Source organism: Prionailurus viverrinus, unplaced genomic scaffold (genome assembly GCF_022837055.1).
Source record: "Prionailurus viverrinus isolate Anna unplaced genomic scaffold, UM_Priviv_1.0 scaffold_35, whole genome shotgun sequence".
Classification (NCBI taxonomy): Eukaryota; Metazoa; Chordata; class Mammalia; order Carnivora; family Felidae; genus Prionailurus; species Prionailurus viverrinus.
The window spans coordinates 1,333,950-1,351,676 of NW_025927605.1; the positions used below are offsets into that span (position 1 = coordinate 1,333,950).

The window sequence follows — 17,727 nt, forward strand, 5'->3', positions numbered from 1 at the left end:
AACCCCCGAGGGGGAAAGCAGAAAACATAGGATTGCTGTTCTCATTTGATTGATGAGGAAACTGGAATCAGATGAGGGTAGGAGACTTGATCACATGCACACAGTTAAGAAGGTGGGAAAGCCGAGAAACTGGGAGCTGTGACTTCTAACTCCAAAGGCTTTGCTCTTTCCCAGTCGAAATAAGAAAGTCAGTCCCTGCCTTCTGCAAGTACAGTGTGAGATGGCTTGATCCTACAGCAAAATGCTCTAAATATGCTGCAAGGGCAGAGCCGGATTTGTGGAGACCTAACTTGTATAATTGGGGGGGGGGGTCTTTAACAAAAATAATATCAAATGATGAAACAAAATTAAGTACAGGGCACCTCACAGGCCCTGCGAAACAGGGCCCATTAGCTTAAGCTTCATTAGCATCAAGGTAAATCGGCCTCTCCTACGTGCCCTGCCGACTAAAAAATCCGGTCACACCAGATCTTTGACAGGGTTTTCCTCCTTGTCTGTAAAACGTGGCAGATGTGGGCTGTGGAAGTCCTGGGAAAGGAATCTCATTGCTCCCAGGAGACATGAGGAATTACAGCAGCAGTGAGGCCGCTGAGTGAGGATAGAAAAGGCTGTGTGCCAGGGGAGAGTCCAAGGGGCCGGTGACCCAGTCGGACGAGATGTGGGCAGTTAGCAGTGTCGGGGTGGGAGACTGGCAGCCCGCGGGCCCCGGGAGCCTGGAGGCATGGCGCTGCCCGGGGAGCGACGGCCCAGACCGCAGGCTCGCCTCTTGGAAGCAGGCGTTCTTCAGTCTTCTGGCTCCCAGCGTCCCGACAACCCTTCCTCTGAGGAGGGGAGGCCGGGACGGGCGACCGCAACCGACGGCAGCGGGAGGGTGGCTGGTGGTCCCCGCCCAGGCCCTTCGACACCCGCTCCGCAGGATGGTGGAGTGCCGGAGGCCTACGCGAAGGCTGCCCCGGGGCGGCTCAGGCGACGAGGCCCGGGTGCCAGGCTCCCCTCGCGGCTCCCCGCCGCCGCTGGAGGGAGAAGGGGGGAGCAGCGCCCGCGGCCTGCTTTCCCAGGGCTGGCCGAGTCTTTTTGACAAGCTGATTGCATGGCGGGGATTGGCTGGTCCGGGCGTGACGCCGGTAACAACAAAGGTGGAGTTGGAAGAAATTAGATTAAAGGAGAGGGGAAAAAAAAAAAAAAATTAAAGGGGGAGCTGGCAGGGGACCGGAGGCAGAGACCGAGGGGGAGATGCGCGAAGCGCGGTCTCCCGGCTCCCACTTCGCCCCGGAAGCCCCTTCGCTCAGACCCAACGGGATTATGCTCTCCACCCTAACCTCGGCCCAACTACCGACACCAGGGTTGGGGGGATGGCTGCTGCTTCTAGAGAAATCCCAACTCCCACCCTGACACCCTTTGCTACGGCCCAGGGGGAGAACTTTTTGCTCGGACTCCTCGGATCCTAAACCCGGCGGAGGTGAGGGGCTTTGAGAACAACGAGAGGCTCGCTCTAAAACCCGGAAGGCCCTCGCGGGAAGCCGAGATCCAGCGAGGCAGGGTGCTCCCCCGGTTTTTCAATGTGTTGCAAATCTAAGAGCTTCTTTCTTGCCTTTTCTTTTTTTTTTTGTAACGCCCCCCCCCTCCTTTATCCCCCACCCCCTCGCTTTGGCTTCAGGGTTGCAAAAGCAAAGAGCAATAAAAAAAAAAAAAAAAAAAAAAACCCGCGCACACACTCAGACACACACCAGTGGCGACAGGGGAGAGTTGGAAAGACGCAGGAGAGAAGCAGGAGGCAGGAGGCAGTGGGGAGGGAGCAATGGGAGCGGGAAGCAGGCAGGTTCCCTCGCAAATCCCCCTCCGGCCCCACGTCGCTTCGCCGGCCCCGGCAGGGGAGCGAAGAGCCGGGCTAGCAGATGGAGGAGTGGAGCTCGCTCTAGGCAGCGGGCTTGGCCGGAGAATGGAGGAGCCGCCAAGCGACCGGCTGATTGGAAGAGAAACGCAGAGCGATGGAGGCGGGGGTAGGAGGACGATTTCTCTGCGGGGACTGGCGGCGGCGTATACGCCCGGGTCGGGCGCTGCAGAGCTTGGCTAGCTTTCAACCCGCGCTCGCCGGCTCCAGCCCCGCGCGCCCCCACCCCCAGCCCTCCCGGCGGCTCCGCAGGTGAGTGCGAGCTGGGGGCAAAAAACCCCAAAAGTCTCAACACGCCAACCCTTCCCCCCCTCCAAAAAAAAGAAAGAAAAGCATTTTTATTTTTCTTTTTTTATTTTCCTGCAGCCCCCATCGCGGTGGGAGGGAAGGGGTAAGGCGGAGTGGCCCGGAGGAGGCGGAGGGGCCAGGCGAGGCCGGTGTGGCCCGGGAGGCGGCGGCGCCGAGGCGGCTCTGACGGGCGAGCGCTCGGAGCGGCGCTGCGCTGCGCCGAGGCGGGCGGGCGGGCGGGCGGAGCGGGGCGGGCGGAGCGCGGCGCGTGGGGCTCGCCATTAGCCGTCGCTCCGCTTCGCCATCTCGGGCTTTGTCTGGCGACTCGCTGCCCCGGCGTCGGCTGCGGCGGAGCTGCGGCGGAGCTCTTCGGCCCGCCGCACCCCTAGGTGCCCCTGGCCCGCGCTCCCATTCACACGCTCGGTAAGTGAGCCCGGGCTCCGCGGATTTCGGGGGAGAGGGGTTGCTGCGAGTGGCGGCGGCGCCGATCTCCATGCGCCCGGGCAGGCCTGGGGAGCCATGCCGGGCTGGATTGAACCGGCTCCCAGAGCGGCTCCTCCGCCGGAGCCCATCGCCTCCTCACCTTTTCCGGGGTGTAAGGAGCAAAGGGAATTTTTTACTATTTTTTTTAATTCGCAGGGAGGGCATTTTGTCGGGGTAAAACAAATTTTTTTTTATGTAAGTTTCGTGTGTGTGTGTGTGTGTGTGTGCTGTTCGGCAGCAAGGGGACCGCGAGGCAGGCACCGAAGACTGGCGCCGCGATGGGCGTGCGTGCGCCCCAAGCCGGTGGCCACGCTCCGGGGATGAGGGTGGGCGCGGAGCGCCCGCTCCAGGAGGCGGGAGAGGGGAGCTGGTGAGGACGGCCGTGGAAGCCCGAATCTAAGCTGGGAGGACTTGGGGGAGAGCTCCGAAGCAGGGCTGCAGGCACCCCTTCAGCCTTCCCAGCCGCCGGGGGGCCCCTCCGGGCACCCTCTCGCGGCCGCGCCTCGCGCCCTCCCTCCCGCGCCGGCCGAGTCTGCTAGTTCCCCCGCGGGTCTGGCGAGGTCGCTCTCGGCGCCCGCCCGCCTCGGCTCCGAGCCCCGCCGCCATCCGGGCGGCTGCGTGTCTCCCTGCCCCGGCCCCCCCCCCCCTCCCCGGCGGCAGCAGCAGCAGCAGCCGCCGCCGCCACCACCACCACCACCAGCACCAGCACTACCACCACCACCCCCCTCCCCTCCTTCCTTCCCTCCGCCTCGGCCGCCCGGGTCCCCCCAGCTCCCGCCCCTCCTCCCAGCTGCCCCCCGCGGAGCCCGCCCGGGCAGGCTGTGGGAGGGAGCGGAGCCGGCGAGGCGGGCGGGCTGGCGCTCGCTCCCCGGGGGTCGGTGTGCGCTCTACGGGGAAGGACGCGCTCGCTGCCCCGCTTCTCCCGCCCCCCCTCCCGCTCCTCCTCCTCCCTTCTCCCTCCTCCTCCCCGCTCCGGCGGCGGAGGCTGCGGCGGCGGCGGGGGGTGTGCGAGCTGAGGCCGGGGCCGGCGGGCGGGCGGCGGGCGGGCTGCCTGCAGGCGGAGGGCGCTGTGCTTTGTGCTTTTCGCCGCGAGGAGCAGCAGGCAGCAGCAGCCACAGCCGCCGCCGCCGCCGCCACAGCAGCAGCCGCCGCCCCAGCGCCGCCGCCGCCGCGCCCGGAGGAGGAGCCGCTGCCGCCGCGGGAGGGAGCTGCGGCTGTGCCCGGCCGAGCGGGGGAGGGCGCCGCCGCTCAGAGCCGGGGAGGGAGACGCCGGAGCGGGAAGCCCGGAGGCCGCGCTGCGCCGGGTAACCGAGGCGGCTGAGGACGCGCGCCGGGGTCGGGGCCGGGCGGCGGGGAGCGAGCCGCGGGTGCCGGAGACGCCGAGGGGGACCCGGGGCGCCCTCCAGGCAGGGGACTGGACGAAAGAGGATCAGGGCACTGGAGAGGACGCCGAGAGCCGGGGGAGGGGAGGGCAGGAAGCGAGGCCCGGGCCCGGGCCACGGGCAGAGGAGCCCGCGCTTCTCCGAGCCGGCAGGCGCAGTTCTCGCCGGCCGCCGGAGGGGGCGGCGGGGCCGGTGAGCGCTGCGCCCCCGCCTCCCGGCCGCCGTCCTCCCGCCCTCTCCTTGGCTCGGCTCCCCGGAGGCCGGGGCGGGGGCGCCGGCGGGGCTGGGCCGCAAGCTCGGGGGAGGAGGCGGCGGTTCCCGCCGTGGTCGCGCCTCTGCGCCGGGCTCCTCCGTGCGCGTCGGGGTGGCTGGGCGGTGGCGGCGCCTCTGGCCGGGGTGGGTGGCTCGGGGGCGGGGGGCAGGCTAGGCCGCTTCTCTCCGGCTGCTCGCCCGCCCAGGCGGGCGGGGACGGCGTCGGGAGCCCGAGAGGGGGGGCGGCGGGAATCCGGATCCGGTCCCCGGGGGCGGTGCGGCCGCTGCGCTCCGGGGCCGGCGGCGGCTGCGCTGCGTCCGGGTCCCCGCCGGGTTGCGGAGGCGGGGGGAACCGGCCGGGGGGAGGCGGGAGGAGGAGACTGCGGCGCGTGCCCGCTTTCGCGGTCGCGCGCGCCCTTTACCCGCCCTTCCTCCTCCCCCGCCCTCCAGCCTGGGGCCTCCCCGGGGCGGGCGCACGGAGGAGGAGGAGGAGATTTTTTTTTTTTTTTTTTTTTTTTTTTTTTGGCCCGGGTGGGGGAAGGAGGGTGGAGGGCGGGCGCTAGCTGCACGCGGGAGCTGGGAGCAGTCTCTCGCGTGGGCAGGGGAGGGCGCACGCGGTGGAGCCGGGCTGCAGGGGCTGGGGCGGGGGGGAGGGGGGGCGCTCCCACACCCACCGACCCATTGGGTCTACTAGGGTCTTGGCCGTCTCCGTGAAAGTGTGGACTTGTGCCCCCCTCCCCTTTGGGGGAGGGAGGAATAGAAAGTCCCTCACCTCGCATCCCGCCTGAGTGGGGACTGGTATCTCTCCTAAAGGGTGAGGTGGTTTTGACCGCGGGTTGCCCGGCCAGCACGACCCGAGGAGGTGGCTGGAGGAGGTGGCTGGACGGCTAAAGAATGAACGGAGAAGCTGACTGCCCCACAGACCTGGAAATGGCCGCCCCCAAAGGCCAAGGTAGGAGCTCTTTAACTTAAGCTCTCTTTTTCACATGGCTGTCTGCAGGGTCCGCTCTCCTTCAAAAGGGTTGCCGTCTGCATTCTCTGAATTGAGATGAGGTCGGTGTCTTCAGTTTTATGAGTTAAGTTCGACCAAACCCAAATTATTTGGCCTTGAGACAGTAAGCTGTATTTTTCACACTCCGTTTCCTCTCTTAGAGAGGGAGAGGGAGGCCTGTGCGAGCCTTCTTTCTGGGGTTCCCAGGCAGACCCCAGTGTGCCCTCTCTACACCCGGTGTCGGGGAATGGGAGGTAGGACGAGGAATGTGGGGGGAAGAGGGAGAAAAGAGGGATTGGGAAGGCTTTTCAGGTTTTTATTGTTATTAAGAGGACAAGATTTTTGGTGAGGCAGGTGGAGAGAGAGGATGTTTTGGTGGCTTTGAGGCTCCAAGCCATAGGCCGTCCATAACTAGACCCTACCCCATCCAGTAGGGATCCCGTGGGGGGGAGGGGGCAGGGGGTAGGATGAAGATGAGCATCTGGCCATGACTGTGGGACACTGAGAGGAGAAAGGATTATGGGTCCATGTGACCCACCCTGCGGAAACCCTGACCAGATGCAAATGCAAATGAAGAGCCCTTTTGACTACTAGCCTTGGATATCTGTTCTCCTATCTCACCTTCCAGAGTCACCAACCTCCAGGGAGGCCTTCTGGAGCTGTATTTCAGTGACTGGAAATCGCTGGTTCAGACCCACCCCTTTTTTTTGCCTCCCTAGGGAGTTGGGCTCAACTCCCTGGATCCGGGGGATCCGGTTCTCCCTGGAGCCAGGGCCCTTTGCCCACCTGCCCGTCTTGCCTCCCAACTCCCCTGTATGGTTCTTTTGTTTCCACTCCATTTTTCTTACTTGCCCCAAATTTTCCTTTGGTCTTCCCTGAGAGGCCAAGAGGGAGTGGGGGATGATGGGATACCCATGTCTTTAAGGTTAGTTTCCAGTTACGCTGGAGAAAAACGTCTGCATGGATTCTCCTTACTGCCCACACTCCATCCTGTCTTTGCACATCTCCGGTGTCTGCCTAGAACTTAAACTTGGCAACACATACCAGTGTGCTGTGCCTCCCTCCCCTCTCCCAGTAAGTTAGCTGTTTTCCCACCGAGCCCCAAATCACTGTAGCTCATTCCTTCCTCTCCCCTGTAATAAATAGTAGCCTGTGGCGGCCTAGCGTGTTAGAAACGGTCGTAGTCTTGATGCCTTCTGGACGGGAATCCCAGCTCTAATCCATATGGTCACAGTTTTCCCTTATGACAAGGTCGTGTCTTGTCCGTGCCTTCCCATAGGAGGCAACCAGGGATGTGGGGTTCTCTGGGAAAGAAGGACTAGGGAAGAGATGAGGGAAAAGGATGGAGCTGGGCATGACTGCGTTTCTTTCCCCTCCCCAGACCGCTGGTCTCAGGAAGACATGCTGACTTTGCTGGAATGCATGAAGAACAACCTTCCATCCAACGACAGCTCCAAGTTCAAAACCACCGAGTCACATATGGACTGGGAAAAAGTAGCATTTAAAGACTTTTCTGGAGACATGTGCAAGCTCAAATGGGTGGAGATTTCTAATGAGGTAACTGATCTCCCCCCCCCCCCCCTTCCTGACACAGCTACACGAACTCTGCCTCAACCTTCCTGGTGGGGGAGAGGAAACAGAAGTCTGTAAACAGGAAGGAAAGAGACCAGACGAGGTGCTCATGTGGTCGCCCTTGTGCGTTTGGGAGGTGGCATGGTTGACAGCACTGGCCTAGAGTTCTCAGTTCTGCCACTTTCTAGCTGTGTGGCCTTGAATACTTACCGTCTTGGAGCTTCTGTCACCTGAGCTATTCTGGGGATTGAATGAGGTGCTGTTATGGACAACCGCATCGAGGTCAGGTGGTCACCTTGTTGCTGTCCTTTGGTGTATACGGACTGCCTGGTCCTCTGCAGTAGGCATGGGCCAGCGCCTGGGTGCCTGCCTGGGGTGTCAGGGGCTGTCTGAGTTGTGTGGCTGTTGGCCTCTGCTCCTCCCGTGATAAATTCAGCCTAGTGGAAAATAGAGGAGACCCGCTGGAAAAGGCGGTAGGCTCTGGGGTGGTGTTTCCCTGTCCTGGACGTCCTCTTGCACTCACCTCCCTTCTTCCTCCAGGTGAGGAAGTTCCGTACGTTGACAGAATTGATCCTTGACGCTCAGGAACACGTTAAAAATCCTTACAAAGGCAAAAAACTCAAGGTGAGTTTCCAAGAGGAGGAGCGTGGCATGTAGGAGAGGAATGGTCCAAAGAACGGATGCTGTCTGACCTTCACCGTGTCCTTGACCCTCCTTCCAGAAACACCCGGACTTCCCAAAGAAGCCCCTGACCCCTTATTTCCGCTTCTTCATGGAGAAGCGGGCCAAGTATGCGAAACTCCACCCTGAGATGAGCAACCTGGACCTGACCAAGATTTTGTCCAAGAAATACAAGGAGCTGCCGGAGAAGAAGAAGGTGGGGGGAGGGGGGCTTTGGCGGGAGGAAGGGAGAGGCAGGGAGCAGCTGGTGTGGTGTAGGTCAGCCGTCGGGGGGGAGGCTCAGACAGAGGGACTCGGTGTCAGGGATACGGGTGGGTCAGCGTAGCAGAGTGTAGGGTCTTGGGCAGCCACACTTGATCTCCCCGTCCCACACGCCGTCAGGCACGGGCATTGTCGAAGGTGTAATCCAAACTGAAGCAGGCGCTCAGACCAACATTTTGCCCCCCGGACCATTCACGGCGTTCTCTCACTCGGCTCTGCCCCTGTGCACGCGTCCTCGCTCTGAGGCTGGCACAGCAGGTCCACCCTCTGACATTTCCCAGTGTGGTCTCATTTGATGTGTGCCGTATCCTTGGAAGGGTAACCCCCCGGAGGAGGGGTTATTCCGATCCTGTGGGCAAGGAACTGAGGCTCAGGTGGGACTCGTGTCCCGGGTCCCACAACTAGTGACAGCAGAGCAGGACTTGGGTCCGGTGTTCTTCTCACTGCCGTGTCCATCCGTACATTATTAGGTGGGCTTCCTTCCTCCATACGCATGTTCGCCCAAGGACATACCTTGTCCTTTGGGGCCTTGTGCTATCCCGGGCCATCGGAGATCCTTAACCTTGGGCGGAGGTTACCCGAGTCGCCCAGGGCAGGGGTGGACACGAGCGCAGTGAGGTCAGGTGGACCCTCACAGAAGCTGGCAGCAAAGCAGTGGAGGAGCCTGTAGCAGGGCCCGAGGGAGTTGGGGTGGGGAGAGAGACAGACACCGCTGGTGCTGGACTCTCAGGGTGGAGCCAGGGAGAGGAGTCGGGGAGGGACAGCGGGAGAGGCAAGAGGGCACGTTTGCCGGAAGAGGAAACAAAGCCATAACCCAGCCGGCACACCACGCGCAGCCCTCTTCTGGTCTGTGTACTCTGGCTGCAGGCTCACGTGCCCTTGGTTCTGTGCCCAAAAAGGAGCCAGCTTGGCTGGGGGAAACCGGCTGCCCAGGCCAAGCAGGAGTAGGAACTGGCGGAGTTCTCCTTGACCCCTCTGATGGGGAGGTTGCAGAGCTGGCTGCCCACACGACGCCCAGACACACACGGGATGGGAGGGAGAGGCAGAGGGTCCGAGGACCAGGGAAGGACAAGAAGCTACATGGTAGGGTGGACAGGGTGCTGGCCTGGGGGACGCAAGACTGGGGCCTGGTCTCCTGACTGCCACTGAATTGCTCTGTATGTGACCTTTGGTAAGTTACTTCGTTTCTCTGGACATGGTCTTTATCTGAGGTGCAGAGAGTAAGCCCGATCCGTACGGTGCCTTCCTGTTCTGAAGGCTGCTGAGTTGTGTGAGGAGGGCCAAAATTGGGGCAGGGTAGGCTGGGCGCTGCTCCCTGTCTTCTGCAGGAACCACAGGGGAAAGTGAAGCTGTCCCTTCCCGTGCCTCGTGCCTCTTCCGTGAGAGGCAGGGGTTAGGCTCGGTTGTCATGAGCCCCTGGTCCCTTCTAAGGCTGACTTTGTGAATGGGGGAGAAAGGAGAGCTGGACACCGAGTGGGAGCCAGGACAGGAGGCAGATGAGGAAAGGAAAGAACGGATTGGAAAGGAAGTTTGAGGAAGGAGCCTGGAAGAAGGGATTGGAGGCAGGGAAGAAGGTGATGGGAGGGGGTTAGGAATGGGAACTGGATGTAGTGGCTTGGGAAGAAAACCCAAATTCAAGAGACCGATCTATCAGAATGTCATTTACATTGCAAGAATTCACTCTAGGTTCCTTCAACACCATCTCCCCTCAGCCCTCGAAAACGGGGTCCAGCCTGGCCCTGGCCCTGTGGGCCACCCCTGAGGCAGCAAACCATTATCAGCTGCCACAGACATTGGAGGATCATTGGAGGAGGGAATGATCCGGAGGAGGCCTACACCCCCCCCCCCCCCCCCCACCAGCTCCTCATCATGGAGAGTTTTGCGGTGCTGGGGAAAGGTGGGGAGGTAGGGTCAGGGGGAGTCCCAGCCCGGTCACTGCTCACTGTGACTGGCTACGGTTGAGTCTCCCCAGCCCACTGGAAGGCAGGCCACCGTCTCCTGCAAGCTCATGCCACCCTCTGTCCACGTCACCACTGGGAGGCAGAATAGCTAGCAAGGAGGACTCGGTGGTTTTTATAGCTCAGGCTTTGGGTCCTGGATGACCCCGTCCCCTCCTCCCCCAGATGAAATATATTCAGGACTTCCAGAGAGAAAAACAGGAGTTCGAGCGAAACCTGGCCCGGTTCAGGTAAGGCAGTGGAGCCCAGAGGAGGGCCACAGGGCATTGGGTGTGGCAGGATAGGGTGACACTGACCAGAGCCTCGAGTTTGCCATTTGTGAGGCATGGAAGATGGATGGGTCATGTGTAGACCCTAGTGGGTCATGCTCAAGGGCAGGGACAGGCAGGCGGCTGCTGTCCCAAGAGGCCCCGATTGATAGGCCTAGGAGCCTTGGTGGGTGGGGCAGCTAGACGGGGTCTCCCGGGCAGGATTCCCCCCGCACCCGCTGATTGTTGCTCCCCGTGCCCTGGCTAGGGAGGATCACCCTGACCTAATCCAGAATGCCAAGAAGTCGGACATCCCCGAGAAGCCCAAAACCCCCCAGCAGCTGTGGTACACCCATGAGAAGAAGGTGTATCTCAAAGTGCGGCCAGATGTGAGTGTCCGGCCAGGGGGTGGGGATGGAGGGCGCACGGTGGCGGCAAGGGGGGAGCCGCGCCAGGTCGGCTGGGCACGGTGCAGGGGAGCAGGAGAGGAGGCCCCTCCCCAGGGGTGGGCTGCATGGACAGGGCCTGGGCCAGCTGGCGTGCGAGCGTGTGCGTGCGTGCGTGTGTGAGCCTGTCCCCTTGCACCCAGGCGGGACCCCCGCCTCTCCACCTTCCCCTCCTGGCCTGTGGGGGACACTCGTGTGACCTCCTGTGGCCTGAGGGGGCGGGGGCCTCTGTGCCCCCCTCCCCCTCCCCTCTCCCTGCCCCTGGCTGCCTGTGTGTGTCTGACGGCTTTTGGTTTGCAGGCCACTACGAAGGAGGTGAAGGACTCCCTGGGGAAGCAGTGGTCTCAGCTCTCGGACAAAAAGAGGCTGAAATGGATTCATAAGGCCCTGGAGCAGCGGAAGGAGTACGAGGTTAGGCTTCCGCTGCGCTCCTCCCCATCCGGCTCTTCAAGAGCCTCTGCCCTCCGTCTCTGTGACCTCCGCACTCTGCGGGAGGCAGTCACTCCCTGTCCCTCCATTGAGGGAGGGGCCTTCTGGGCCCCTCACCTCTGCCCCTACCTTCCCCGCCCCCCGCCCCTCCATGAGATCTCAGGCTAGGGCAGGGCAGGGCACCACGTCTCGTGTGACATAGCAGACACACGGCCACCCCCCCAGCTTTGCTCCCTGCCTCCCCTCCCCAGCGGCTCTCCCCCCTCCCCGGCCCCGGCTAACCCCACACCCCGTTGCCCTCCGTCCCCCCACCTCACTCTGCAGGAGATTATGCGTGACTATATCCAGAAGCACCCCGAGCTGAACATCAGCGAGGAGGGCATCACCAAGTCCACCCTCACCAAGGCCGAACGCCAGCTCAAGGACAAGTTTGACGGGCGACCCACCAAGCCACCTCCGTGAGCGCTGCCCTGGGGTGGGGTGGGCGAGTGGGCAAGCGGGCATCTAGGGAGCTGGGCCAGCAACATTGGCCAGCGTCCGAAGTTGAGGAAACCTGTCGCCTTGAGCCGCCCCGGTCGCTCAGGGAGATGCTCTTCCTTTCCTGCTGGTTCTGATAGGAACAGCTACTCGCTGTACTGCGCGGAGCTGATGGCCAACATGAAGGACGTGCCCAGCACTGAGCGAATGGTGTTATGCAGCCAGCAGTGGAAGCTGCTCTCCCAGAAGGAGAAGGATGCCTATCACAAGAAGTGTGACCAGGTGAGCTATGCTGAGGAACTTCTGGAGACCCTTGGGCCTGGCCTCAGGAACCTGAAGCATGACATCTGGCCCCAGCTAGGGGTCAGTCAGGGATCGACCAAACGGATCTTGGGCGCCTGCTACAGACTCGGTGGTGTCTGGGCTGATGTCTACCACCTATAGGGGAAAATGAGGTCCTGTCTGGGTTCTGGACATTTTGCAGAGGACTACTGTCCCTTGAGAACTGGAGGGCCTCACCCTGACTCCCCCTTCCTTCCCCAGAAAAAGAAAGATTACGAAGTGGAGCTGCTCCGTTTTCTAGAGGTGAGCGTTGTTATAGGCGGGGCATTGGGCAGACAGGCATTGGGATGGAACAGGTCCCTTTGGACAACCTGGGAGCAGGCTGGGAGCCACGTGCACAGCCCCATGCCACCTCTTGTCTCTGGACCAGAGCCTTCCTGAGGAGGAACAGCAGCGGGTCCTGGGGGAGGAGAAGATGTTAAGCATCAACAAGAAGCAGGCCACCAGCCCAGCCTCCAAGAAGCCCTCCCAGGAAGGGGGCAAGGTGGGCAGGGGGCAGAACTGGGGCGGAGGGGGGAAGATGAGGCTCCCCACCAACACCCCATGGAACCCGGCCCTCTTCGTTCACCTGTAGGGAGGCTCAGAGAAGCCCAAGCGGCCGGTCTCGGCCATGTTCATCTTCTCTGAAGAAAAGCGGCGGCAGCTGCAAGAGGAACGGCCTGAGCTCTCGGAGAGCGAGCTGACCCGGCTTCTGGCCCGCATGTGGAACGACTTGTCGGAAAAGAAGAAGGTCAGGCTCCCTAGGCCAGAGGGGCTGCCGGGCCGAGACCAGGCCGCTTCTCCCCCAGGGGCTAGCTTCACTTCCTCACCCTTGGCCTGTGTGAGCCACACGTGTGCCTGAGCTCAGAGCGAGTGAGTGAGCTGAGTGAGCCAGGCTGGGAGCTCCGCAGGCCGGAAGGCGGGAAGCTGTCAGCTGAGGGCTCTGGCTCCCTGGGGAGCAGAGCCGGTTGGCGGGCTGAGCCCCAGGCTGGAGACATCTGCACCAGCCCACGCCTCTGCCTCTGCTCTGCGCTGCCCGCCCTTGCAGAGTTGGGGGGGGGGGGGGGGAGACTTCAACTGCTGGCTGAGGAACGCGCGCCCCCTTGGGGCGGCCGGAAGGCTGACGCCACTGTCATCCCTCCGCAGGCCAAGTACAAGGCCCGGGAGGCTGCGCTGAAGGCCCAGTCGGAGAGGAAGCCAGGCGGGGACCGCGAGGAACGGGGCAAGCTGCCTGAGTCGCCCAAGAGAGCTGAGGAGATCTGGCAACAGAGCGTCATCGGGGACTACCTGGCCCGCTTCAAGGTGGCAGGGAGCTGGAAAGGGGTTGCTCAGCAAGCTGCCTACACAGGCCACCTCTGGCCCCAGGGGACCCTTGCCATAGCTGACACCCCTGTTTGTCTCCAGAATGACCGGGTAAAGGCCTTGAAAGCCATGGAGATGACCTGGAACAACATGGAGAAGAAGGAGAAACTGATGTGGATTAAGAAGGCAGCCGAAGACCAAAAGCGATACGAGGTGGGAAGGGTTCTGCTGCTCGGCCCAGTGGGCGGGGTGGAGCTGGGGCCGCCTCCCTCCACTGCACTGGTGGGAGCATCCTTTTGGGTGGGCAGCTTTCCTCCCTGGGTGGGCCGTGGACCCAGAAGGCCCAGCCTCGGTTGTGTGACCCCGAGCAAATCTCCCAACTTCCTTTTCTGAGCCTCGGTCACACGTCAGTAAAGTGGGGACAGTGATGCCGGTCACGTGGGTGCAGTTGTGCCTGCACTTTCGAGCAACGGCGCCTGACCCAGGTGTGAGCTGTTGGGAAGTGGCTCCCTGGCTCTGCCTCGGTTTCTCCTCCTCCCCCGGGACGTAAAGGGAGAGCCGGCTCAGGCACTGATGGCACGGGGCAGGAGGTAGGAATGTTTCCGGGTGGGAGGGGGGGGTGGAGCGAGTGTGACCTTTCTGGGCGTCCCCGCAGAGAGAGCTGAGCGAGATGCGGGCACCCCCAGCTGCCGCGAACTCATCCAAAAAGATGAAGTTCCAAGGAGAACCCAAGAAGCCTCCCATGTGAGTCCCGTGTCCGGAACCCACCCTGGCGCTGGGGAAGGTCACGGCTGAAGGGCTGCTGGGCCAGGGTCCTAACCCTGCCTGCACCACCCCACCTCCTAGGAACGGTTACCAGAAGTTCTCCCAGGAGCTGCTGTCCAACGGGGAGCTGAACCACCTGCCGCTGAAGGAGCGCATGGTCGAGATTGGCAGCCGCTGGCAGCGCATCTCCCAGAGCCAGAAGGAGCACTACAAAAAGTTGGCAGAGGAGCAGCAGAAGCAGTACAAAGTACACCTGGACCTCTGGGTCAAGGTGAGCGGGCTTGGACCCTGGGAAGAAGGAGGCCTCCTCTAGCTGGTCCGCATTCGTGATTGCGGTCAGCGTCCTAGCGGCCCTGTAGTTGCTATTGAAGTCCCAACAGTTGCTATTAAAGAAGAGAAACCAGGGCTCAGAGAGGTTAGGTAGGTTACCCAAGGTCCTACAGCTAGTAGGCAGAATAGTCCAAATCAGATTGTCTTTTCCTACTTCCATCCAGGACCAGAGGACCTCTCCCAGACTCTGGTTTGGCCCCAAGCCTCTGAGCTCCCCTTCTGTCCCTTGGTTGAGTGGTCAGATCTGTAACGGGAGAGTCCCCTGTGTCCCTACCCAGCCATCCGGGCAGGTTCGCCAGGGACCCTGGGAAATAGGTTTAGGTTAGCAGGGTTTAGGTGGGCAGAAGTTTGGGGAGCCCCAGACTGCCTCATCTGTGGCTCCAGGCCTGTTGGGTGGGAATGATGATGCCAGGCTATGTTAGCCATTGTGGGGGGGGGGGGGGGGGGAGGGGGGGGAGGCTTCTCTGAGCTGAGGAAGGCCCTAACTCGAGCCTGCACTCGGGTAAAACAACAGGAGGGACAGGAAAACCAACAGCCCTAGGAGAAGGTAGCTTAGAAAAGGATTCGGGGCATCTTAAGCAGTCGTATGGGAGCTGTGTTCTCAGATCCTGGGGCGGGGGGGCTCTCTGCGGAGGCCCAAGGTATGGGGAGGGAAGCAGGGGTAAAGATGGGACGATGGCATGTCAATGCTTAGCCCACTGCCTGGCTCTTGGTCAACACGCTTGGTCAGCAGAAGTTCAGGGGGGCGGGGGGGGGGGCGTGTTCCAACCTTTCCCTCCTCCTCTGTCTCCCCCAGAGTCTGTCTCCCCAGGACCGTGCAGCATATAAAGAGTACATCTCCAATGTGAGTCGGGGAGCAGGGCGGCGCCGGGGAAAGGGAGGGTTTGGGGAGTCGTTGTGTGGAACTCACGGCGGCTCCCTTTGTCTGTCTCTGGCCTTTCCTACAGAAACGTAAGAGCATGACCAAGCTGCGAGGCCCGAACCCCAAGTCCAGCCGGACCGCCTTGCAGTCCAAGTCGGTAAGGAGCTCCGCCCGGCCGGAGGAAGGCCAGGAAGGGGTCTGCGGTGCCCCGAGTGCCGGGGCGGAGACCACTGACGCACCTCCTTCCCTCCCAGGAGTCTGAGGAGGACGAGGACGAGGATGAGGACGACGAGGACGAGGATGAAGAGGAGGAGGAGGATGAGAACGGGGACTCCTCTGAGGACGGCGGGGACTCCTCCGAGTCCAGCAGCGAGGATGAGAGCGAGGACGGAGACGAGGCGAGGCGGCCGGGCATGGTGGGAGGGTCGGGCGGACCTTGCCACGAACTCCACCCGCTGACTGCCCGCCCCTTGCCCCCCAGAACGAGGAGGATGATGAGGACGAGGACGACGACGAGGATGACGACGAGGACGAGGACAACGAGTCTGAGGGCAGCAGCTCCAGTTCCTCCTCGTCGGGAGACTCCTCGGACTCTGACTCCAACTGAGGCTCAGCCCCACCCGGGGCTCCCCTCCCCAACCAACCACCTTTGTTTCTCCCCCATGTTCTATCCCCTGCCCCCTGGCCTCCCCCACTTTCTTTTTCTTTTTCTTTTTCTTTTCTTTTTTTTTTTTTTAAACAAAATACGGTGGGGGAGGGGCTGGAGGAGCCCAGGCCAGGACTCTGCTGCCTCAGAGACATCAGCCCTGGGGGGCCCTCCAGGGAACGCAACCATCAGACTGAGCCACCACTGGACCGGGCCGGCCCACCCCTCTTCTGCACTTGCGGCTCCGTCATGGACAATGGACCTGGGAGTGGGGTGGGGGGTCCCAAAGAGTTCGGTGAGGCCCTCTACACCTGCAGCCCAACCCATGGGAGGGTGGAAGCTTGGGGAAGACCCCTCCCTTCCCAGAGGGGCTTGCCGACTGGACCCCTACATTGGAACTGGAGGCAGGGAACAGGTGGGGAGAGGAGGGTGGGTGCCTAAGAGCAAACAGGCACTGCCCCATAGCCCTCTCCCCTGCCCTCTGCAGGAAGGAGCTGCCTGGACCCACTCATGGGGGGAGGGGGCAGAAGTGTTTTTTATATATGTGTATATATTTTTTTTTTTAAGCTCTGAGCTGTCAACGAGACGTTTCCTACCGATCTCGGCTGCCGTCTCTGTTGTCATTTCTGGGAGAGGGTGGGTTTAGGGGGGTAGGTTTGGGACTTTTTTAAAACGGTCTTGGCACGAATGGAAAAGTGTGTGCGTGTGTGTGTGTGTGTGTGTGTGTGTGTCGCCTGTACATAGCATGGGTGCACCTGTGGATGTGTGCAAAGGCACGTGTGTGTGAGTGTGTGTGTGGAAGAGAGAAGGGGGAGCCCGCTTCAGTCTGTGAATCTGGTTGAATGGGTTGGTGAGGCCCAGGGAGACGTTGATCCTGGTGGGAACAGGCTGGGTCAGCCCCTTTCTCCGCATCCTCTGCTTTGCCTAATCTCTGATTCAATTTGGGGAGGGGGGTTACTGAAGCCACTCTGATGCTTCCTGTACCTGCTTCCCTCTGCCAGGGCTACAGGGCTCTGAGCTGCTGCTGGTCTCCAGCAGGGCACTGGGGAGAGGGACAGATTGGGTGGACCTGAGAGCTTCTACTTGGTGGGAAAGGCCTTTCCAGTTCATCTGAGAGGTTGCCTGGCCACCTGAGGCTCAGAAATTGGGCTTCAAGCTCTTAACACACATCCCTCCTCCCTGTCCCTCTCTCTTCCAGCTCCCCACCCCCATTCCCTATGATTTCTCAGGTCTGCTCCCTTCCCCACCCCTCCAAACCCCCAGCTGGGGAAGGGGTCTGCAAAGGCTGCTTTTGCGGCTGTCCCTTTAACCCTTCCTGGCCATCTCAAAATTTGGGGTACCCTGATTCCTAGAACCTTAGTAAGCCAAGCCACCTGGTCTCTGTGGATTTAACTTTTTTAATTTTTGATTAAATTTTGGCGCCTTTTTTTTTTCTCTCCTTATAATCATGTCAATGACCTATAATTGGGGCTTTGTGCTTTTCTGCCTTCTCCCCCTGAATGAAAGTCAAGTGATGGGGGAAGAGTGGGAATTCTACCCAGGAGGTGGAATGGGAAAGGTGGGTCCCGCTCCCAAAGGAAGGCAGACAATCTGCTTTGCCTTGGACATGGTGCTGGGGTTGGGGGAATTGGGGGGGGGGGGACACTCCCCGCTCTCACTCCCCTTCCTTTGTCCTGACCCTGACGCAGGGGTTCATAGGTTCTATTTCTTCCCAGGAGCCCCTGCAAAGAACCCCACTTCCCTGTTTGAATGCCCCTGCGCTGTTGTGTTTTAGTGGAATGTGTTTTCATTTAAAAACAACTTTGAATGGGGCGCGCTTTTTTTCCTGTTTTAAAAATTGAAAAATTCTTACAGTACAAACAGGGCTGTGGGGGTGGGGGTGTTGGTGCTGTAAGAGGTCACTCTGAGTGCATTTTGGCACTGGGATGGGATGGTTGGAGTCAGAGGACCCCCCCCACTCTCTCCCCTTTTTTTCTAATATTTAAGGAGTGTTTTTGTAGGTTTCAACAACAACCACAACTTGAATTTGTACCACGGGAGGTGGGAGGGAATGTCTTAGAGGTGTCTGCCTAAGCTTAAGGCCAACTGTAGAAGTTTTGTTTTCCCTCTTTTTGTACAATAAAGCAAAAAACAAAGGTTTGA

General features: G+C 61.1%; 1 protein-coding gene across 6 annotated transcripts; it reads left to right on the forward strand.

Annotated features, from left to right (window-relative positions):
- Window positions 1–1,181: 1,181 nt before the first annotated feature.
- On the forward strand, window positions 1,182–17,727 carry UBTF (upstream binding transcription factor). Of its 6 annotated transcripts, none has more exons than XM_047845827.1 (21): window positions 1,182–1,459; window positions 5,110–5,248; window positions 6,669–6,844; window positions 7,400–7,483; window positions 7,581–7,736; window positions 9,925–9,989; window positions 10,276–10,396; window positions 10,754–10,864; window positions 11,207–11,340; window positions 11,500–11,641; window positions 11,903–11,944; window positions 12,072–12,185; window positions 12,276–12,431; window positions 12,827–12,982; window positions 13,085–13,195; window positions 13,638–13,726; window positions 13,829–14,018; window positions 14,874–14,921; window positions 15,025–15,096; window positions 15,194–15,337; window positions 15,421–17,727. In XM_047845827.1, exons 2-21 carry the CDS (start codon window positions 5,191–5,193, stop codon window positions 15,544–15,546), a joined length of 2,295 nt encoding a protein of 764 aa, XP_047701783.1. In that variant the 5' UTR covers window positions 1,182–1,459; window positions 5,110–5,190; the 3' UTR covers window positions 15,547–17,727. The 6 variants fall into 6 exon arrangements, with proteins under 6 accessions (XP_047701783.1, XP_047701781.1, XP_047701780.1 ...); XM_047845825.1 differs by lacking the exon at window positions 1,182–1,459 and adding an exon at window positions 1,672–2,143; XM_047845824.1 differs by lacking the exon at window positions 1,182–1,459 and adding an exon at window positions 2,380–2,602.